This window comes from Schistocerca americana, chromosome X (genome assembly GCF_021461395.2).
Source record: "Schistocerca americana isolate TAMUIC-IGC-003095 chromosome X, iqSchAmer2.1, whole genome shotgun sequence".
In the NCBI taxonomy this organism is placed as follows: domain Eukaryota; kingdom Metazoa; phylum Arthropoda; class Insecta; order Orthoptera; family Acrididae; genus Schistocerca; species Schistocerca americana.
Window position 1 is genome coordinate 947,621,470 of NC_060130.1, and position 24,326 is coordinate 947,645,795.

Below are 24,326 nucleotides of genomic sequence, written 5' to 3' on the forward strand. Positions count from 1 at the left end.
CCAAACTCTCCAGACATGTATGTTACTGAGCATATCTGGGATGCCTTACAACATGCTGTTCAGAATAGATCTGTGACCCCTCAATTTTCCTTCGAATTTATGGACAGCCCTGCAGGATTCACGGTGTCAATTCCCTCCAGCACTACTTCAGACATGCCACATCGTGTTGCAGCACTTCTGGGTGCCCGCAGGGGGCCTATGCAATATTAGGCATGTGTATCAGTTTCTTTGGCTATTCAATGTATATAACAGATATGATATACGATTACAGTAAACCAATTACTTTTATACATCAGATTATTGATGTGATGTGTTTTGAGGACTTATCATCCTCAGGTGGAGACTTCGTGTTACATTCAAGTGAAGAAAGAAAGAGTTATTAGGGCAACTGAAGCTGAGGTCGTCAAAGACAGAGTAGAGGGCCAGATAGGACAAGGATGGGGAAAGAAATCAAGTGTCTCCTTTTCAACAAAACCACCTTGCCTTGATCAATATAGGGTAATGATGGAAATTCTAAATCTAAATGACCAGATGGGGATTTGAACCCACTCTTTTCCTTAATGTAAACCCAGTGTGCTGAACACTGTGTCACTTTGCTTAGTTTTTCAGGGATCAACTTCATTAAACTGGAGTATCTAATCGCTATAGGTGTGGCTTGGTATCTCTGTGCGAAGTGCCAGACTACAAATACAAATGTACAGAGTTCGATCCTCAGATACTTCTAGGATTTTTTATGTCACTTACCACCTATTACATTTATGTTAATGTTCATTAAGTGAAAAATGCTGAGTGTTGAGACCAAACTTTTGGCTGTCGACAGCTGAACTTAATTACTGTAAACACAATTAAAAACTGCCTGATTAGACGAGCCAAAAAAAATGCATACATGCAAACTTTTACATTCTTGCATACTTTTCCTAAAATATAATGAAAATAGTTCATTAATATTTTCCACTCAGGACAACCCATGTGTTACAGAAGGGTGAATAAAATACACTGTCATGACAGAACTATTAGATCATCTGAAAAATACCCTTACTCAGAATTAAATGAAGGAAGGAAGATTAGGGATTAGCATTCTAGGCCAGTAAAAGCAACAGAGAAAAAGCTCAGACTGGGCAAGTACTGGAAATGAACTCCGCCAAGTATCATTCAAACAGGTCACCAAGGCATTCACCTTATGCAGTTTATGGAAACTACAGGAAACACATCTGGATGGTCGAAAAGGGATTTGACTCTGTCCTGCTGAATGCAATTCTAGTGTCTTAACACTGAGCTACCACTGTGAACTATAGCAGTTAAAATTCTAGAAATGTCAATTACATACATGCAGTTAGCAGTAGTACTGAACAAGATTTTGTGATTGTTTTAAAAATTGAACATTGTGGTAGACAAAGGGGGAGAGAGTGGTTATACATTGAGATTTCAGAAGAGTAAATGGTATCAGTGTGATTACATCTCAAAAATTTTTAAGCAACATATATCTGGAAATCAAAGTCATACTTATACATGACATATATCTCAGTAATGAGGATCAGGCCCATAGAAGAGCAAAATATTAGAGACATTCAGAAGCCAAAGAATGTTCTGTCATACAATTTTTAACAATACTGCAAAAAAAAAAATGCATAAAATGTGTATGTGTATGTACTTTCTTCATCACCACCTAACCACCTTGAACAATGAGGCATTTGTTACACCTCAACACAAATTTAGGTAGCCTTACCAAATATCATGTGGCTGGCTACTGTTGAAATGGTCTAAAACTGCATCTGGAGGTCCTTGACACTCACACAAGGCTTTTATTTGTACCACATTCTTTTATCTTTGGAATTAAGTGAATAATCCATGATGACAGAGGATGATCATAAAGATGAGTATCAAATGTCTACATGTAGACTACATTAAGCAACAATGACACTGTTTGTCTAGTGGAATATTAAAATGCATTCTTGTGGTTCTCTCTAAAATCCATACAAAAACTGTTTTCTGTTTACTTCTGACCAGCTAAGACACCAAACAATATCATAGTCGGAATCAGTATCTACAATTGTGATAGCATGACAGAGTACAGCTCATAGACAGTCCCAGAACAGATATACCATAATATTTGGGATGGGAGAAATTTCTTTGAATTTCTGTAGTCAACTCACAGGATGTCTCTACACAGATATTCAATTCTTTTCTGAAACACTGTGTCAACTTCCTGTTTCACCAACTGAACAATTTAGTCATCAATGTATTCCCATGAAATTTTGAAATTCAGCTCAAGTCAATAACTAGCACAAAAATTGTTTGAAAAATAAATGTTTCTAATACTGAGGCACAATTTGAGTTATGTATGAAATTTATAGTGAGATGCATAACAGAAACACTTCATCACACACCCACCCAAAACCTTCGGTATCTGTCAATAAAGCAAAATTATGGAAGATTCCAAAATGTTCATTCAGTACCATGGAAGGAAACATTTACTCAGTAGGGGAGTGTCAACGATCAGAGAATAGTTTCACTTTAAAGCATGCAATTCAATATAGTATATAATATGAAAGATAAACACTAATACTATTTATGTATGAAAACATTCAGACTAGAAAATAAAAGCTTAACTGTCAGCAATATAGGCTTACAATTCTTGACGCTGTTTCCGAAGTCTAGACTTCCAATCTGCTAGCTCAACTGCCAAGTGGTGTGTTTCACCACCGCAAAGCTGTTGTGACAATTTTGGTGTTGTTTCACCTGGCTGGGAGGCTTCAGGTCTACACACTGCTGCAACACAACCCTGTGAATGCAAAAGTATAAGTACTTTAATGAAAACTGTTATGATACACTTCATAAAGAGTAAATGCAAGCAATGAGAATATATTGTTAAGTCAGAAGTAATGGCTCTATTTACCCACATATTAATGAAAGAAAAATAACTAGCAGGAAAATTCAGAAGGAAACAACATTATGATAGAGTGAGTTAAGCTGCTGTAACAATCTTAGCATCTACGAGTCACATCAAAAATGTTTAGACAATATACCTCCAAAAATTGCCTCTAATCTGAAAATATGTCAATGTAAGAATATGATTAAAACGCACTGTAATCTCTGCATTTAATTTCCCTTGAGTGATTTGCATGTCAGTAGAATTCTCAAAGGGAGAGATTACCAGTCTATCAAAAATCATTAGAATATTTGATTTGTAACATTACAGATTTTTATGACTGAATCTTAAAACGAAGACTAAGCAAAGTGGTGCAATCATTATCACTCTGACTTACATTCCCAGTCTGGTCATGTTCATTTAGGTTCCCTCGATTATCCCAGTTCAATTAAGTTCAATGTCAGGATGGTTCCTTTGGGGGAAAAACTGTAGATTTCCATCCACTTCCTAGTCCAATTCGAGCTTGTAGTCCATTCACAATCTCATCATCAACGGGACATTAAGTCTTAGTCTTTCTTTCTTTCTTCCTACCTTTCTTCCTTAACAGGATGGTCACATTGACCTTGTGAAGCCTTAACAACAAGACTAGGCGCTTGGTATTTGGCTTGGATGTATAGGATTGCCACTATTTTTTGGGCACTACTGTGGAAGTAGCAGCTCTGGAACAACTGTGCTGAAAGCCACGGGCAGCCGGCGGGTGCTGAGGCACTAATCAGCAAATTTCATCAACAGTCCTGTTTACGTAGCGCAAAGTGAGCTAGGCCGTCCCTTGCAATACTGTGGGATGAGGCTACATTGTTGAGTCTCGGAAGGACTGATTCATATGTGTTTGAAAGCACTGCATCAGCATAACAAACATGCCATTAACCAGTATAAAAACTCTTTGATTTTAGCAGAGGTATGAGCAGTCTGGCAGCACCCACAACAAAGCAAGGGCCACGCCAGTCACCACCAGGTTATGGTCAAACAAGTAACTTATGCCGATCTGGGCCACCACTTCCATCAGACCATCCCCCAATATTTATTCCACCACCTCGGGACTTCCCAGATAAGCTGCTTCCAGGCTCTCTTCAGCAACAGCTGAACTTCTGCCTTGGAGGGCAATGGTTCATTCCTGCTGCAGTGTGGCCACCTGCACACCAACTTCATGCTCCAGTGTCCGCCATCATCGCCTGCTGGAGTGAGCTCTTGTTCTGGGTCCTGACAGTCTCGAGAATTCTAGCAATCGTACATGCCGTCAGCACTTGTCACATGACACCATGCTGTGCAAGCTGGGGCTGCTGAGCAGATGAACATCTCAGCATCGCTGAGCATGGACATCACAGCCAGCCACACTGCTGGCAGCCAGCTTCCACAGCTATCAGCATGGCCTCCACACCACGCGTGAGGCTGCATGTCTGAGCATCATAGCACCATAAATGTTGTAGCAAAAACTGAATAAAAGTGTTTTAGTCTCCAGCTGCTTTCTTCCTATCCACCAGCAGCAAGCAGTGTTTGTAGGCTTCAATGTGCTCTGTATACATGGTGTTGAAATCTCAGCCTGCTCATCCAATGTAGAATATGGAGCATTCCTGGCATCTTATTTTGTATGTTCTAGAGTCTCAATATGGGTCACAATTACACTTTATGTTATGTATCAGTTTTTGTTGTTGTTTATGAGATGTAGATAATCCAGTTCTTACTTTGTGGTTTTTGAAGGTATTTACAATCTTTTGTGATATATTAAAAATGTAAGGGATGCTAGATATACATTTGTTTTCATCTTTACCCTCTGTGGTGGGATTTGTGTCTGGGTCTTTCTTTACTTTGCCTAGTACTGGGTCAACCGTGGAAGCATTACAGTCATTTGCAACTGCAATCAGTTTCACTGTGTGTACTTCCTGTTGTATGTTTCCTTGGTTGAAAGGATGCTTCAACAATATACTTACATCAGAATAGTAATACACAGAAATAAGTACCACTTTATACATATGTAAGCTAATAATGATCCAATTATTAAGATAAATACCCTCTGTTGAAAGTATGTATTGTCTGTGGGTGCCTTATAGTGTTATCTCTGTTGACAATGTGTAAAAACATTTCTGTGGCAGTCTGTTTGTGTACTTTTGCTGTTTTAATTGTGTACTGTGCACAAAAAATTGTGTGTAATGTTTGATATGAGTGAGTTTCTGCAAAAGTGGACCATGAGAAAACTGTAAGTAGAAGTTCTTTCCAAATTTTATCACTAACTCTATATAAAGATCAATCATTAATTAATTTTGTTTATATTACAGTAAAAACAACACAACAATGCAGCACTTCACACAAAACATCACGGATAAATGGCACAGAACAAAGAAAAACACCCTTGGAAATGAGAATCTTTTCCTGAAATGAGTTGTGCAAAATATAAATAAAAACAAAATCACAACAGGTAGCAGAAAAGTTATTCCATAAAAGAACCTATTGTTTTCACAGTTCCAGGGTTTTTACCATCAACATTCAATGGATCGAGTGCAACTACTTGATTACGGAAAAAGGCCAATAAGAAAATAAGTAAAACACAGAAGATTTACAATAGTATATATACAAACAGAGGATATACATCAGGAGAAAAAAAACTGGCATTCTATGGATCATAGAGTGGTTTGTTAAATCCCTTAATCGCGCAAGTAAGTTAGAAAATTTATAAAGGGGAATAGGTAGGTTGAAGTGAGAATTAGTGAAATTTAGTGGCAGGAGGAACAGGACTACTGGACAGGAGAATACAGGGTTATAAATACAAAATCATATAGGGGTAATGTAGGAGTAGGTTTAATAATGAATAATAAAAAAAAAACAGAAATGTGGATAAGCTACCCTGAACAGCATAGTGAATGCATTACTGTAGCCAAGCTAAGACACAAAGCCAACATCAAAGACAGTAGTACATGTTTCTTTGCCAACTATCAACGCGGATGAAGAGATTGAAGAACTGTATGATGAGAAAAAAAATAATAAATCAGATAGTTTAGGTAGAGTAAAATTTAATTGTAGTGGGGGACTGGTATTCAATAGTAAGACACAGAAGAGAAAGAAAAATAGTACGTGAATACGGACTGGGTAAAGGAATGAAAGAGGAAGTCGCACAGAACATAATTTAATAATTGCTAAAACTTGGTTTAAGCATCATGAAAGAATTTTGTATATATGGAGAAAGGCTTGGAGACCCCAGGTTGTTTCAGACTAATTATACACTGAAGTGCCAAAGAAACTGGTATAGGCATGCGTATTCAAACACAGATATTTGTAAACGCGGAGCTGTAGTCGGTAACACCTATATAAGACAACAAGTGTCTGGCACAGTTGTCAGATCGGTTACTGCTGCTGCAATGGCAGGATATCAAGACTTAAGTGAGTTTGAATGTAGTGTTATAGTCGGCACATGAGCAATGGAACACAGCATCTCTGAGGTAGCAATGAAGTGGGGATTTTCCAGTACGACCATTTCACGAGTGTACCGTGAATATCAGGCATCTGGTAAAACATCAAATCTCCAACACTGCTGCTGCCAGAAAATGATCCTGCAAGAACAGGACCAATGATGACTGAAAAGAATTGTTGAATTTGACAGAAGTGCAATCCTTACGCAAATTGCTGCAGATTTCAATGCTGGGCCATCAACAAGTGTCAGCTTGTGAACCATTCAACAAAACATCATCAATATGGGCTTTCGGCACCAAAGGCCCAATTGTGTACCCTTGATGACTGCAAAACACAAAGCTTTATGCCTCATCTGGGCCCACCAACACTGACATTGGACTGTTGAAGACTGGAAACATGTTGCCTGGCCAGACAAGTCTTGTTTGAAATTGTATCGAGTGGATGGACATGTACAGGTATGGAGACAACCTCATGACCCCATGGACCTGCATGTCAGCAGGGGACTGTTCAAGCTGGTCGAGGTTCTGTAATGGTGTGGAGCACGTGCAGTTGGAGTGATATGGGACCCCTGATACATCTAGATATGATTTTGGAAGGTGACACATAAGTAAGGATCCTGTCTGATAACCTGCATCCATTCATGTCTATTCAAACAGACTTGGTAAACCCCAGCAGGACAATGTGACACTCCACATGTCCAGAACTGCTAGAGTGGCTCCAGGAACACTCTTCTGAGTTTAAACACTTCTGCTGGCCACCAAACTCCCCAGACATGACATTATTGAGCATGTCTGAGGTGCCGTGCAACATGCTGTTCAGAGGGAATCTCCACCCCCGTGTACTCTTATGGACAGCCCTGCACGATTCATGGTGTCAATTCCCTCCAGTACTACTTCAGACATTAGTCAAATCCATGCCACATTGTGTTGCAGCACTTCTGCATGCTCGCAGGGGCCCTAACAATATTAGGCAGGTGTATAAGTTTCTTTGGCTCTTCATTTTATAATGATAGGACAGAGATTTTGGAACCAGATTTTAAATTGTAAGACATTTTCAGGGGCAGATGTGGACTTTGACCACAATGTATTGGTTATGAACTGTACATAAAAGCTGAAGAAATTGCAAAAAGGTAGGAAATTAAGGAATGGGACCTGGATAAGTTGAAAGAACCAGAGGTTGTTGTAAGTTTCAGAGAGAGCATTAGGCAACAGTTGACTAGAACAGGGGAAAGAAAGACAGTAGAAGATAAACTGGTAGCTTTCAAAGGTGGAATAGTGAAAGCTGCAGAGATCAAATAGATAGAGAGACTAGTCATAGTAGATATCCTTGGATAACACAGGAGATACTGAATTTAATTAATGAAAGGAGAAAATTTAAAAATGCAGCAAATGAAGTAGGTGAAAGGGAATATAAACATCTAAAAATGAGCTTGACAGGAAGTGCAACATGGCTAAGCAGGAATGGCTAGAGGACAAATGTATGGATTTAGAAGCATATTTCACTGGAGAAAAGATACATACCACCTACACAAATATTAAAGACGCCTTTGGAGAAAAGAGAAGCAGCTGTATGAATATAAAGAGCTCAGATGGGAAACCAGTCCTAACCAAAGAAAGGAAAGATAAAATGTGGAAGATGTATACAAGGGAGATGAACTTGAAAGCAATATTATAGAAAGGAAGAGGACACTGATGAGGATGAGATGGGAGATACGATACTGCAAGAAGAATTTGACAAAGCACATAAGTCAATACAAGACCCCTGGGGTAGCTGACGTTCCATCAGAACTACTCATAGCCTTGGAAGAGCCAACCACGACAAAATTATTCCATCTGATGTGCAAGATGTATGAGACACGTGAAATGTCCCCAGACTTCAGGAAAACTGTAACAACTGCAATTAAAAAAATAATAATAATAAAAACAGGTGTGACAGGTCTGAAAATTATCAGTTTAATTACACATGGTTGCAAAATATTAACCCAAAGAATGGACAAAATGGTAGGAGCTGATCTTGGGGAAGATCAGTTTGTATTTCAGAGAAATGTAGGAACATGCAAGGTAATACTGACCCTACAACTTACCTCAGAAAATAGGTTAAGGAAAGGCAAACCTACGTTTATAGTATTTGTAGACTTACAGAAAGCTTTTGACAATGTTGACTGGAAGTTCTGAAGATAGCAAGGGTAAAATACAGGGAGTGAAAGGCTATTTACAACTTGTACAGAAACCAGATGGCAGTTATAAGAGTCGAGGGGCATGAAGAGGAAGCAGTGGTTGAGAAGGGAATTATACAGAGTTGCAGCCTATCCCCGATGTTATTCAATCTGTACATTGAGCAAGCAGCAAAGGAAACCAAAGAAAAATTTTGAGTAGGAATCAAAGTTCATGGAGAAGAATTAAAAACTAAGGTTTGCTAATGACACTGCAATCCTCTCAGAGGCAGCAAAGGACTTGGAACAGCAGTTGAACGAAATGGACAGTGTCTTGCAAAAGCAACACATGGATAATGGAATGTTGTCAAATTATATCAGGTAATACTGAGGGAATTTGATTAGGAAATGAGGCACTTTAAGTAGAAGACGAGTTTTATTTGGAGACAAAGAGGATAGAGACGCACAGGATAGAGTAGCATGGAGAGTTGCATCAAACTAGTCTTTGGACTGAAGATCACAACAACGACATATACAAACAATAGGTTGCAGTGCAGGGCTCTAACCTATTACATGGAACTATTTACTGTAAAAAGTAAGACGAGTGTGCTACAAGTTAGAGTTTCAACTTAAGATTTGAAAATCTGTAGTTTATCACACTAAATTTTTCAGATCCACTGGAGGTCTAATGAAAATTAAACCAGCAAAATAGAGCCTCCTTTCTGTACAATGCTTAAATACATATTATCTAACAACAACCTGTTTTTCCACCTAGTGTCCACTGAATGGATGTCGCAGTTCATTTTGAACAAGTCCATATTACTAACCACAAAGTCCATAATGGAGTATCTGTACAGGGATGACAGAGTTTGAATTCCTAGATGCTTGAGCAACACCCTGCTGAATTTAAAGAACTGACACCGCAAACTAATCTTCTGGGCTATGAGAAATCTTTCTGAAAGGCCACAGATGTCCCAAAATCTATATTATTAAGTAACTATTCCAGAACCCACCACCAGTTACAGGCTGCCTGCCTAACGAATTCCAGGGGTAACAAAAATTTGGTTTTTAATATTTTGTGTAATTACTGACCAAATTTAAAAATTTAAAATGTTGTCATAATCTTCTCATTAAGAGGAACAATTTTACACTATAAGATTAACAGAATAAGACAAGTACAACAGCAAGAAACTGTGCATTTGTCTTCAAGCAGCATTAACTGATGGCGCGCAAATACCCGGACTTTATTCACCTGGTATTTGAGAATTAGAGCACTTTGCAACTTCTGACGTGCTTAATGCATAATTTAAAACACTTATGAAACTTTTTCTCACTGACACAACAAACAAGATGATGAAAGGAAAACAGCTTACTGCTAACTACATTTTCACTGTTCATGCAGTAAAACATCAGCATCAGGCATGATGTTTTAATTTACGAATTCTTTACTAACAATTCTATTCGCAACACAGTCCGCAGACAGTACCCGCAATACCACCTAATTCACGTGCACAATTATACTATTGTACAACACATAGTTCAGGTGATATGTTGTCATAAACATTGAAATATATGAAAAACTTGCTTTTTGCTTAAAATGGAGCCCAAATTATCCAAACTATATTCGTCCAGTGTTTCATAATGAGAGCACCTGGTGACTTCCAACAAACTTTACACATAATTACAAACATTTTCTAAATTTCTGCTCACTTACATGCTTAATGTCAAATATTTAATACATTAACTCATTTGTAAAGTAATCTACATCTACATGGTTATTCTGCAATTAACTTAGGTGCCTGGCAGAGGAGTCATTGAAGCATTTTCATTCCACTTCTCTACCATTCCACTCTCGAATGGCGCATGGGAAAAAGGAACACCTAAATCTTTCCGTTCGAGCTCTGATTTCTGTTACTATATTATGATGATCATTTCTCCCTATATAGGTGGGTGTCAACAAAATATTTTCGCATTTGGAAGAGAAAGTTGGTAACTGAAATTTCATAAAGAGATCTTGCTGCAAAGAAAACCACCTCTGTTTCAGTGACTGCCACCCCAGCTCGCATATCATATCAGTGACACTCTCACCGCTATTGCCCAACTACGCGATAACACGAAATGAGCTGCCCTTCTTTGCACTTTTTCGATGACCTCTGTCAATCCTATCTGGTAAGGATCCCACACTGCGCAGCAGTATTCCAGTGTAATGTAGGCTGTCTCTTTAGTGGGCTTGTCGCATATCCTAAGTGTTCTGCCAACAAAGTGCAGTCTTTGTTTGGCCTTCTCCACAATATTATCTATGTGGTCTTTGCAATTTAAGTTCCTCATAATTGTAATTCCTAGGTATTTAGTCGAATTGACAGCCCTAAGATTTGTGTTATTTATCGTATACCCAAAATTTATTGGATTTCTTTTAGTACCCATGTGGATGACATCGCACTTTTCTTTGTTTAGTGCCGATTGCCGCTTTTCGCACCATACAGAAATCCTCTCTAGATCATTTCGTAATTGGAATTGATCATCTGATGATTTTACTAGACGGTACATTACAGTGTCATCTGCAAACAATCTATGGGGGCTGCTCAGATTATCACCTAGATCATTGATGTAAATCAGGAACAGCAGACGGCCTATGACACTACCTTGCGGAAAACCAGATATCAGTTCTGTTCTACTCAATGGTTTACCATCTATCACTACAAACTATAACCTCTCTGAGAGGAAATCACGAATCCAGTCACACAACTGAGACCATAATCCATATGCACGCAATTTGATTAATAGTTGCTTGTGGGGAACAGTATTAAAAGCCTACTGGAAATCTAGAAATACAGAATCGATCTGAGACCCCTTGTCGACAGCACTCATTACTTCATGGGAATTTTCTGAATCCGTGTTCGTTATGTATCAATAAGTCATTTTCTTCAAGGTGATTCATAATGCTCGAGTACAGTATATGCTCCAAAATCCTACTGCAAATTGAGGTCAGTAATATGGGTCTGTAACGCAATGGGTTACTCCTATTTCCTTTCTTGAATATTGGTGTGACCTGTGCTACTTTCCAGTCTTTAGGAACAGACCTTTCGTCAAGTGAGCAGTTGTATATGATTGCTAAGAAAGGTGCTATTGTGTCTGTATACTCTGAAAGGAACCTGTTTGGTATACCATCTGGATCAGAAGACTTGCCTTTCTTAAGTTATTTGAGTTGTTTCGCAACACCTAAAATATCTACTTTTATGTCACTCATGCTAACAGCTGTTCTGGTTTCGAATTCTAAAATATTTACTTCATCTTCTTTCATGAAGGAATTACAGAAAACTGTATTTAGTAACTCCGCTTTAGTGGCACCATCATCGGTAACATTTCCATCACTATCGCGCAGTGACGGTATGGACTGTTTTTTGCCACTGGTGTACTTTACATATGACCAGAATCTCTTTGGGTTTTCTATCATATTTTGAGACAATGTTTCATTGTGGAAACTATTAAAAGCATCTCGTATTGACGTCCACACTAAATTTCAAGCTTCTGTGAAACTTAGCCGGTCTTGGGGATTCTGCGTTCTTCTCAATTTGGCATGCTTTTTTCATTGCTTCTGCAACAGTGTTCTGGCATGTTTTGTGTACCAATATTTCTTGTGTATTCTGAGTTGACAGCACATTTTCAGCTTATTGTTTTTATGGACTTGTCCTAGCACTTTGTAGCAATGCTGAGTGCGAATAAGTAATGATAATTCTCAACAGAAGTGAAAAATGGGAAAAGTCTTATAAATGTCTATAAAAGTAGACACCTGATGTCAAATTTCCTAATCAAAATCTCTTGGTTGCTATCTTCAAGCACAAATTACTTCAATCAAACATACGTCTGACATTGAAAAAAATAAGTAATAAAAATCTCTTAGATGTTCTGTGCTCTGTAGTTCTTATATGTTTGAAGGATATTATTTTTAATAAATTTTGAACTAAGGCTGCTGTGTATAACAATTTTATATTGCCAAGCCAATAACAGGCTAAAAACCATCACTTCTAGCTGCCAATAGTGAGCATTAGTTCAGTACCAGTCCAGTACTCAATCACCAATAGCCAAAAGATGGTGGTGGTAGTGGTGGTAAGAGTTAACCTAATACCAGATCAACAACAAAATAAACTGTTGACTACAGCAACCTTAGTACATACTTTATTAAATATGTCATTCTTCTGATGATAATAGCAGTAGTAATGTTATCAACAGAAACAATACATAAAAAAATACATTGTGATGAAAGAAATATGAATTTTACAGAATGTAAGTAAGTAAGTAGGAAAGAAAGAATATGGAGAACAAAAATATGGACAAGAAAGAGAACGCACGTACATAATCTGGCCCAAAACAAAACAAAATAACATCAATTTACCTTCCATTGGGAAAGTGAAATGCACTCCGCAACAATGATATAACTGTTAAAATGATAACGTGCAGCAAACAGTAGTCGTTTCCATTCTAGCTTTATTAGAGCAGATCCAGATTTCAGCTAGTTGCTAGCTGAAAACTGGCTCTCCTAAACATTTTGAAAATTAATTCTGTAAGCACCTACCACTACAAAAATGATGAGAACTCTTAACTTCAGCATAATTTTCTCCAATCTGAGCACATCCTATTTTCTAACGTTTGCATTAAATTAAAACAATCTTATCCATAGAAATGAAGTTAAATAACTGTTTACAGGGATCATAGTGTGAAACAACTCTTATAAGAAGCTATATGGGTGCAAGGTCCCCCACTGCTGTGGTTATTTACATCCAACCCATCCCACATTTTTTTGCAGTAGACAACATTTTTAATGCATTCAGAAAAATATTCCATGGAATTACTGACTATCATCCAGGTTTTAATACACTTTTGTTTTCCTGATCAGCACTGCACTACTAAACATCACAAAACCCCAACTTCCATTGCTCACCTGCAAGTACTCATCACGTTCCTTTGCTAGCCTTTTTAAATGGACTAGCATTAGATCAGTAGGAAAAACTTCACTTGTAGCATCTTGTATTAAAACAATTTGTGGATTTTCTGTAACCTAGAGACAAAAAATTTTAATGTAGAAGTAATAAATATTAATTCTATTAAATATTATCAACAACAAAACAATATGAATAATAATGTTATTTGTACTGTTTACTTCCTAAAACTTAAATGTCTGAAGTTCTAATATGAGGGTGGATGGGATAAAGTGAAGAGGGGCAACTACAAGGAGACGAGTGAGAGGGTGAGACTTCCCATCAGCAAAAAGAGCCACCAGGGGTGTCAAACGAGGTGAAGTTATATAGGTGGTTATAATTAAACTTATGCTACTTAAGAGGGCCCTCACAAAAAACAAGTGAGCGTAGGACAATAAAACTTTGTGGAAACATTTGTAAGGACATTCGGAAGAGACATAACGAAGAAACCACTGAAAGAAACATTTTAATTTCCACATGAGAGAGTAACATGTGTCAACTGCCTACCATGTTTCGGCTCAAGGTTACAAATGTTGCTCAGTGTAATGATCATCTGCATCCATGACAGCCTGGAGCTGCACTAGAGATACCACTTCGCAATTGTTCAAAGCACTATTCAAACAGTGGACCACAGAATGTTCAGCTGTCATGACACTGCTCATGCATTGCCTGAAGATGGCACATTGTGCCCAGCACTCTCAACCACAGCAACAGTAACTTCTTCAACAAGCTGTGATGCAATTGGCCATCAGCCTCTCCCAGGAGCAATTCCCAAATTGTGAGTTAATTGGAACTTCTGGATCATGTTCTTCAACCCCGGTGTGGAAAGACGACTTCTCTATATCCCTTTAATAATACATCAATATTCACGAAGAGCAGTAACACTATTGTTGCTGTTTTGATAAAAAAGCTTTACAAGTAAAGCCCCGCTCATCTTGTCAAGACATGTTGACAGCAGTGATAATGCACACTGATGCTTTTGTTTCAACCCCGCGTCACAGTACCAGTACCGGGGTCTAATGGCAGTCATGATGCTACCACTACTAACAGTGCAAATCCTGCAGTTCACAGTCTAAACATCATTTCTATAAGTTGGGTACCCATAAAGTAAATAGATTTCTGTCTACATTGGTTCAAGTAGTGAAACCACCCTGAACACTAATAGGCAGTACCAGCCATTGCAGCCTATTTCTGTAAAGCATACTAACAATCAATTAGAGCTAGTTCTATTCTACTCAAATTTTTAATTACAGAAATTATTTGTAGATTGGTTCTTTTTTCAAATCAAGATATTATGTATATTACTACGTATGTAGCTACTTTGAAGGGAGAAAATCATTGCTCTTCCTCTTACACTAATTGAGAACCATTTCAACAAAACTCAACAAATGTCATTCACAGAATAATACAGGAGATGTATTTTTTAGTTATACTTCATACCACTTATTAAAAAATTTTCATAAATATAATATTTGTCATTCATGTATATATGGATTGATGAAGGAATAATTGAAGTTCATCACTAATCTCCTTTGTTGTTGTTGTTGTTGAAGTTGTGGTCTTGATGCAGCTCTCCATGCTACCCTATCCTGTGCAAGCCTCTTCATCTCAGAGTAACTACTGCAACATTCATCCTTCTGAATCTGCTTGGTGTATTCATCTCTTGGTCTCCCTCTATGATTTTTACCCTCCACACTTCCCTCCAATACTAAATTGGTGATCCCTTGATGCCTCAGAACGTGTCCTACCAACTGATCCCTTCTTTTAGTCAGGTTGTGCCACAAAGTCCTCTTCTCCCAAATTCTATTTGGTACCTCCTCATTAGTTACGTGATCTACCCACCTAATCTTCAGCATTCTTCTGTAGCACCACATTTTGAAAGCTTCTATTCTCTCCCTGTCCACACTATTTATTGTCCATGTTTCACTTCCATACATGGCTACACTTTACACTAATACTTTCAGAAAAGATTTCCTAACACTTAAATATGAAAAAGGCATATTACTATATACATAACTAGGTCTAGACTGGGTCTTAGCATCTATTCCACAATGCCAGGAATCTTAACACTTAAATCTATACTAGATGTTAAAAAATTTCTCTTTTTCAGAAATGCTTTCCATGCCATTGTAAGCCTACATTTTATATCCTCTCTATTTTGATCATCATCAGTTATTTTACTACCCAAATAGCAAAACTCATCTACTACTTTAAGTGCCTCATTACCTAACCTAATTCCCTCAGCATCACCTGATTTAATTCAACTACATTCCATTATTCTCTTTTTGCTTTTGTTGATGTTCATCTTATATCCTCCTTTCAAGACACTGTCCATCCCATTCAACTGCTTTTCCAGGTCCATTGCTGTCTCTGACGGAATTAAAAGTTTTTATTTCTTCTCCATGGATTTTAATTCCTACTCCGAATTTTCTTTTGTTTCCTTTACTGCTTGTTCAATATACAGATTGAATAACATCAGAGATAGGCTACAAACCTGCCTTACTCCCTTCTCAACCACTGCTTCACTTTCATGGCCTTCAACTCTTATAACTGCAGTCTGGTTTCTGTACAAATTGTAAATAGCCTTTCGCTCCCTGTATTTTACCCCTGCCACCTTCATAATTTGAAAGAGAGTATTCCAGTCAACATTGTCAAAAGTTTTCTCTAAGTCTCCAAATGCCAGAAACGTAGGTAAGCCTTTCCTTAATCTATCTTCTAAGGTAAGTCGTAGGGTCAGTATTGCCTCACGTGTTCCAACGTCTCTACAGAATCCAAACTGATCTTCCCCGAGGTCAGCTTCTACCAGTTTTTCCATTCGTCTATAAAGAATTCATGTTAGTATTTTGCATCCTTGACTTATTAAACTGATAGTTTAGTAATTTTCACACCTGTCAACACTTTCCTTCTTTGGGATTGGAATTATTATATTCTTCTTGAAGTCTGAGGGTATTTCACCTGTTTCATACATCTTCCTCACCAGATGATAAGAGTTTTGTCATGTCTGGCTCTACCATGGCTATCAGTAGTTCCAATAGTTCTAATGGAATGTTGTATACTCCCAATGGCTTTTTATGATTTAGGTCTTTCAGTGATCTGTCAAATTCATCACGCAGTATCATATCCCCCATTTCATCTTCATCTATGTCCTCCTCTATTTCCATAATATTTCCCTCAAGTACATCGCCCTTGTATAGACCCTCTATATACTCCTTCCACCTTCCTGCTTTCCCTTCTTTGCTTAAGACTGGTTTTCCATCCGAGCTCTTGATATTCATACAGGTCTTTCTCTTTTCTGCAAAGGTCTCTTTAATTTTCCTATAGGCAGTATCTATCTTACCCTTAGTGATATCTCTCTCCTTTATCGAGAAAAAAAGGTAGAAATTACAATTTTTTATGAATGCAAAATATTCATGTGTTAATCCCTGTTTCTTCTTTAGCACTACAAATACTTTCACATTTTTATTTGTCTTGTGGGCCCCTACCACTACGGCACAGCGCGTCCCCAGGTTGCGGATAGGGGATACGGCCATCAGATATGAAGGGTAGGTGCGAATACAAAAAATAAGCAGTCGCGGACAGCCGGTGGGGAGCAGGCGATGGCGTGATGAACCATCCCTGTTTCTTCTTCTTCTACTACCAAATCTATTCATCAAGAACCAGCAACATTAATGGGCATGGGTCTCTTTGAAGTAAAATATTCAGGAAGTAAACTAGGTTCCCATTCGGATCTCCGGGCGGAACCTACTTCGAAGAGATTCCGGCCGAAAGGAACTATCAGGTTGGGAACATGGAACGTTAAAAGTTTGAACAGGCCAGGAACATTCCAGACATTATTAGACGAATTAGATAGATACGATGTAGACATTACAGTTATTCAAGAAACTCGGTGGCAGGGGGAGGGTAGCATAAAGAAGGGTAACTATACATTTTTCTATGGAGGTTTGGAAGCTCACAGTTTCGGAACAGGTTTCGCAGTACAGGGAAAAGTGCTTCACAAAATCAGAGACATAAGGTTCAATAGTGACCGACTATCAGTTATAGTGTTGTCCGGCAGGTGGAATAGACTAGTAGTAATTAATGTACACGCACCAACTGAGGACACTGAAGAGGTTGTTAAAGACGGCTTTTATGAAGAACTAGATCAACTATGGGATGAGTTCTCCTCATATGATACAAAATTAATCATAGGTGATTTTAATGCGAAGATAGGGAAGGAGGAAGCATTCCGGCCTACAATTGGGAAAGAAAGTTTGCATAACATTTCGAATGATAATGGCACAAAGGTGGTTAATTTTGCTGTTTCAAAAGACATGATTGTTCAGAGCACATGTTTCAAAAGGAAGGACATTCATAAAGCAACCTGGGTCTCTCCGGATGGACACACCCGAAACCAAATTGATCATGTTCTTGTAGATCGGAGATGGCACACTAGTATAGAAAATGTTAGGACTTTCAGGGGAGCAGACTGCGATTCTGATCATTTTCTTGTAGTTGCCAAAGTTCACCAACGGCTATCTACAGCAACATCAAGGTGTCACAGTGCAGAACGTGTTACGTTCGACACTGACAAGCTAAATGATGAAAGCTTTAGAAGAAGGTACATGATAGAAATTTCAAATAGGTTTGATGCTCTCAGGACACACGAAGACCAAGACGAGGATGAAAATAAACAGTGGATCACTGTAAGGAATAATATCAAAGAGGCAGCAAAGGTCACAATAGGTACAATTAAGAAGAACAGGAGGAAACTGTGGTTTGATGAGGAATCCAAGAAATTGGTAGAGGAAAGAAGAAAAGAGCGATTTGATTGGGATAGAATGGGAGACAGAAAACAAGAGGAGTTCTTGAACTTGAGAAGGGAAGTTGGTCGTAGGCTATGAGCAAAGAAGAGGGATTATTTGAACAATCAAATTACAAAAATGGAAACAAACAGTAAAACAAAAAACATTAGGGAACTTCACCTAGACATAAATGGGTATAGGAAGGGCTTCAAGGCTAGGACAAACGCACTTCGAGGGGATGCTGGGGGAATACTGACAGACCCCAGTGCTATATTAAGTAAATGGAGGGCGTATTTTGAGCACCTATTAAATGTACACCAGGAAGCAGGAAATGAGCAGGCGTACGAAATACATACAGCAGAACTCTAGATACCTGAGCCAATGTTAAAGGAAGTAAGAGATGCAATCAACAAATTGAAAAACCATAAAGCACCAGGATCAGATTGCATAACTGCAGAATTAGTTAAAAATGGGGGACAGAAATTGGTGGAAGTAGTTCACAAAGTGATAACTAAAGTATGGAACTCAGAGATGATACCTGAAGAGTGGCAGGATTCGATTCTGATCCCAATTTTTAAGAAAGGTGACAAAATGGATTGTAGTAATTATAGAGGGATATTGCTATTACCAGTATGTTCCAAAATTTTCTCGAATATTCTGCTAAGCAGGCTTACACCATATGCAGATGAAATTGTGGTGGATTACCAAGCCGGCTTTTGGAGGAACAGATCAACTATAGACCAAATATTCACCCTGCGTCAAATTTTGGAAAAGAAATGGGAATACAATAAACCAGTTCATAATCTTTTCATGATGACGATGATGATGATGATGATGATGAGTCCCATACTTCTTTACAGAGCGTAGGGGAGCGACGCGGGAGAACCGCGCCGCCTTACTAGGCAAGGTCCTAGTGGAGATGGTTTGCCATTGCCTTCCTCCGACCGTAATGGGGATGAATGATAAGATTTTAAAAAAGCATATGATTCAGTATTGCAGTCAAAATTGTACAGAATTCTTTTGGAACTTGGAATACCAAAGAAGTATGTTAGACTTATAGAAGTGAGTTTGAAAAACACAAAAGGTAGAGTACACGTGGGGAAATTGGAGTCAGAAGAATTTGTAATAAAGAACGGTCTTAAGCAGGGAGATGCCCTGTCTCCGCTACTTTTTAATTTAGTCCTAGAATATATTGTACTAATGGCAGCAGATAATTCAGAGGGTGTGGAGTTAAATGGAAATATTAAGATATTAGGGTATGCAGATGATCTAATCATCACTAGCGATAGGAAAGAATCTGTAACAGCAAATGCGAATGCGTTAATCAAGGCTAGTGAAGATGTAGGTCTAAGGATAAGTGAAGACAAAACTAAATACCTGGTTACTACTAGAATGCCAACAGCAGTAGATCAGGAAATGTTAAGAGTTGGAGACATGCAGTTTGAACAAGTGAACACATTTAAGTATCTAGGCGTGGCATCACTTCGAGAAATGAGATTGAATCCGAACTGAAGAAGAGATTAAGGGCGGGAAATGCGTGCTACTTCTCACTGAATAGATTACTTTCATCGCGGATATTGTCTAGGAATTTAAAGATTAGAATATATAAAACTATTATTCTACCAGTTATGCTGTATGGGTGTGAGACTTGGTCTCTCACTGTGCAAAATGAAAAGCCGTTTCAAGTATTTGAAAACAAAATTTTGCGGAAAATTTTCATAGCAAAAAGAGATGACATTAGCGGAGAGTGGCAAAAACTGCGTAACGAAGAGGTTCACGAACTCTATTCAAGCCCTGACATACTCAGTATTATTAAATCATGTAGGCTGCAATGGGCGGGTCACGTAGCTCGAATGGATGAGGGCAGGGCAGCGCCCAGAGTACTGGTAGGGCACCTAGAAAGAAAACGTCCTGTGGGGAGACCGAGGCATAGATGGGAGGACAATGTGAAGGCTGATTTGAAGACCCTAGGTATTGAAGGTAAATGGAAAGAAATAGCCCAAGACAGGGACAGATGGCGAAAATATGTTGCTGCGGTAATGGACTCTCGAGTCCAGTATGACCAGTGAGTAAGTAAGTATTTGTATCTTTTCAAAGGAGTGAGTGAATTTTAAAATTTATTTTTGAGTTACAGGTGTTGGAACATGAACATAATTCAACTTTCTGACAAACTGGTGAAAACTGCCAATATTTGACAATCAATTGTGGCTAAATGGCTGAACCAATTTTAACTCTTCACTAGGTCACTGTATGTGAAATTTTGTGCTCTTTCTTTCAGGTGTTTGGAAATTTTCTGTAGGATGTATCATTTTAAGTTATAAGCAAAAACCTTAAAAGTCCATAAATTTCATGGTTTTTCAGCCCTCCAAAGTTTAGCATAAGCCAGAAATTGTCAAAAACTCATTTAACTTTTATTTGAAATGCCTTACATCAATTAAAATTATCTTCATATGGTGCATATTTATTCACCAGCAAAAGTCTAATTTGCCTACATTACTCACAGTAAGAAATTTTCTGTTTGGCTTTTGTTTTATTCATATGCAGGCTCTTTCGAAACGAATAAAATCACTGAAACACAAACATCCTGCTTTGCATGATGTTCCGATATGGTTACAGTCTATATTTAGATCTTCCTTACGTTCCGATATGGTTACAGTCTATATTTAGATCTTCCTTTGAGAGTGCATTCATGCAATTCTCATGCTTTTGAATTTGACAACTCCTGCTTATCTTGCACTTTTCATCTGCTGTACTGTTTCAGAATATTCAGAACTTTCTAACATCTCAAAAATGATGTTCCAACAAGAGCATACCACGACAGCTACCAATCTGGTAGTAAAACCGCGAGGAAAGAGAATTAAGGGAGACAATATGCATTGTTGTCCGAAAAAAGCTTAGCAAACAGTTGATTTACATTGTAGGATGATGTTGAATTTTCTGATAATAACCATAAGTGAGTTATAAGGCCATTAAATTTAACTTTTAAATTTTATGTTCTAAGTTTGAAGCATGCAGTATAAAAGGACAATAAGTTGAGTTCTGTGGAATCTTGAAAAATGGACATGTCACGTTTTGTGAAAATTTTCTACATTCAAGCAACTTTTTCAACAGCAAATATTTAGTATTGTCATATTTTCTTTTAGCTATTATGTGAAGTGCATATTAAAGTACCAGAATCCATTAAAGAACACACTTTGAAAATAAATGGCGTTTGTTGAGTTTTGTTAAAACGGCCCTCAATTGGATGCTGATTTTGTCCACTACTATACACTAAGCATTTAATGTAACTTGACTCTACTATATTAAAAAAAAAAAAACTGTTTAAAATGAACCTTAGTGTTGACTGTAATTTACACCTTGAATCCAAATATTCTAATAAATTATAGGTATAGCTAATAAGGTACATTTTTACTTTATTTTTGTATATTTGAGGATTTCCAATTTCCTTACTGATGTTAATGACTTTTGCATCAGAATATAAAACTCCATGCTGAATCCTAGACAGTGATGAAAAGTATGTATGGAAATTATTTTTATTTCTAGTACTGTGGCTCTGACTTTCACAGTTCATCCTACATTCACTCTTATCATTAACCATAAATATTATGAGGGGGTGTAAGAAGGTCCCTGAAGAGATTTCTGCAAGAAATCAAGTTATAAGTTTCAGACAATATTCGGAGTGCATACTTATGTAAAGATAAATGACTGCTAATTAATTAGCAGACTGACACCACTGAATACCTGTTTAATGCAATCAACTATTCCATGCTGTAAGGTCACATCCATGGCTCTGATACGTTCTATAAATGTTTCCTTGTTAGGGCACTGAACTGCACATCCCAAAAGAAGTAGTAATAGAAGCTTCATCTGGTCCAGACCCTCTTTGCTGTTTGGCTTTTGGCCAAGTTGTATACAGTCTGGCAACACCAAGACAATTTGACCAAGCTCCTCCTGTGAAAATGGCAGTAATATATATTTTAAAAAAAAAGTGAAATGAAAAGTCATGCACCTAACACCACCCAACAAAATATGTTTATAGGGACTATTAAAAATCATGTTTGTGGACAGTGGACACATTTTTATCTTTGATACTGAGTTTCCACTGCTTTATAGATAATAAAGTCACTGATCCACTACTTCTTAGATCCTATATTTCTGGCCAGAGTTATCCCTCCAGTTTCAACAGCAATATCCTAACCAACAACACGGGGAAATCCTGAAGCTCTATCTGCTCCATTCCTCTTTCATTAGGTGATAGCTGGCGTGTGAAAGGCGATATTGTATTCCATAAGTCATTCATGTAAAATAACCTCACCTGACATACCATGTGGCACATTGTGAAGTGAAAAATGGTTTCCTGTCACAATCGATAACAGGTTACAAGGGTAAAAAATTTAATTCTGTGTGGCAGTTAGATGCTGTAAGCCACAGCTCTGCAACAACCAGAGCTTGCCATCAAACTTGCAACTCCTTGTAGGTGCCATGCAACAACAAATGTCAAATTAGATTACACACCACATCAGGTGAATTTGGGGACCATGACAATGTGAGGTCCATCTCTGTAGCTCAGTTGTCACCATATCCGAATGCTATGCACAGCACCCAAGTTCAATTCCCAATACCGCCAGGAATTTTTCCTTGGTAGGAGATCTGGAACGAGGTGCACTCAGCCTCGTGATGTCAACTAAGAGGCTACCTGAGTGAGAAGTAGCAGCTCCAAGGTCTGGGGAACAAACAACGGCCAGGAGAGTAGTGTGCTGACCCAAAGCCCCTTCATCCTGCATCTGAATGAAATAATTGGCAGAGCACGACCCAACAGCAGCTTGGTTCCAAACAGCCCATCAGGGCTAATACACAGAGGTTCAGTTTTGCAATATCAACTTGAGTACACCACACAGCATGATTTTGACCTTGGGATAAGGACAGTTATCCTGCTGAAGATGCCATCAGCATTGGGGAAAATATGAAGCACGAGTAGTTGTAGGTCATCCATAGCAATGTTCATGTGAAACTTGCATGGTTGTAGGTCATCTACAGCAATGTCATGATACCTTTGATTACTACCCTAGGTCCCATGGAAGCCCAGATGAATGTTTAATGTGTAATACAACCCACACCGCCCTCTGTGTATGACACAGTGCACATTTCCAACAGCCATTTGCCTGGGGGTGGTGCATCCAGACATGGCCACTGAACTATAGTTCAATTCTTTTATCTTGGCGGCTCGCGCATGCCCGCCCAGACGCGGGAGATTGCAGCGTTGCCAGTTGTACACGCCAAGAGAAGCAGCGCCGTAGCAGTGTAGTTCTCAAACTTACGTTTAGGGGGGAGCGCGCAGTTTATGAAGTAAAGCCACCACGGCCGCATTAAACCTTTCGCTGCTACAGAGACGTACTCCCCGCATTCCACGCCGTGCGCGATTTTGTAACCACTGCACTGCTCGCCTGTGCAGACACATAGTGTTCCGACTGCTTTGACACACTTATCATTCGATTTCACAAAAACTATTTGGCCCAAAAATTTGATTTTGACACATCTTCTTGACTGATACCTTCCCCCCATAAATGACTTAATTTTGTTTCGATTTTCAACGCAGTTATATTGCAGCATTAAATGTAGTAAACCATTGCACGAAATTTTGAAGAGTTTGCAGAGGTAAACTTCATAGCGTATACTTTCCGTATGTTCGATTGTAGTTACCACAATGTTGAGAATGAAATGTGGACAAGGTACCTAAATTTCATATAAAATTTACTGTATAACAACATCTCATTTAATTTAAGTACCAGATTGGTGTCGTATGTAATACTGAGAAATATTCCGTCTTTCGCGACTGTAATAAAAGTTTTATTTACACCGGGCGCGTTTTACTTTATTTTAAAGCACTTCAATCAATCAAAAGGAAGTACACAAAATACGTTAAACAAAACTGTGGACTTACAAAAACATTAGGACTTGAATATACTGTGTATCAGTGCTCTGAGCTATGTCAAATATAATTTTTGTGTGTGGCACACACAAAAAGCATTTATTTGCTAAAACACTGATCGGCCGACACAAACGTTGAATATTGTGTTACCTCAGCA

General features: G+C 38.3%; 1 protein-coding gene across 1 annotated transcript in view; it reads right to left on the bottom strand.

The window, feature by feature from the left end:
* The window catches only part of LOC124554822 (protein Daple), a 188,558-nt gene that overhangs the window by 137,795 nt on the left and 26,437 nt on the right, over positions 1 to 24,326 (bottom strand). The window contains exons 4-6 of the mRNA XM_047128485.1: positions 21,982 to 22,191; positions 13,423 to 13,539; positions 2,631 to 2,782 (exon numbers count right to left, since the gene is read on the bottom strand). Of these exons, the coding sequence (XP_046984441.1) occupies positions 2,631 to 2,782; positions 13,423 to 13,539; positions 21,982 to 22,191 (479 nt within the window). The remainder of the gene's footprint in view (positions 1 to 2,630; positions 2,783 to 13,422; positions 13,540 to 21,981; positions 22,192 to 24,326) is intronic.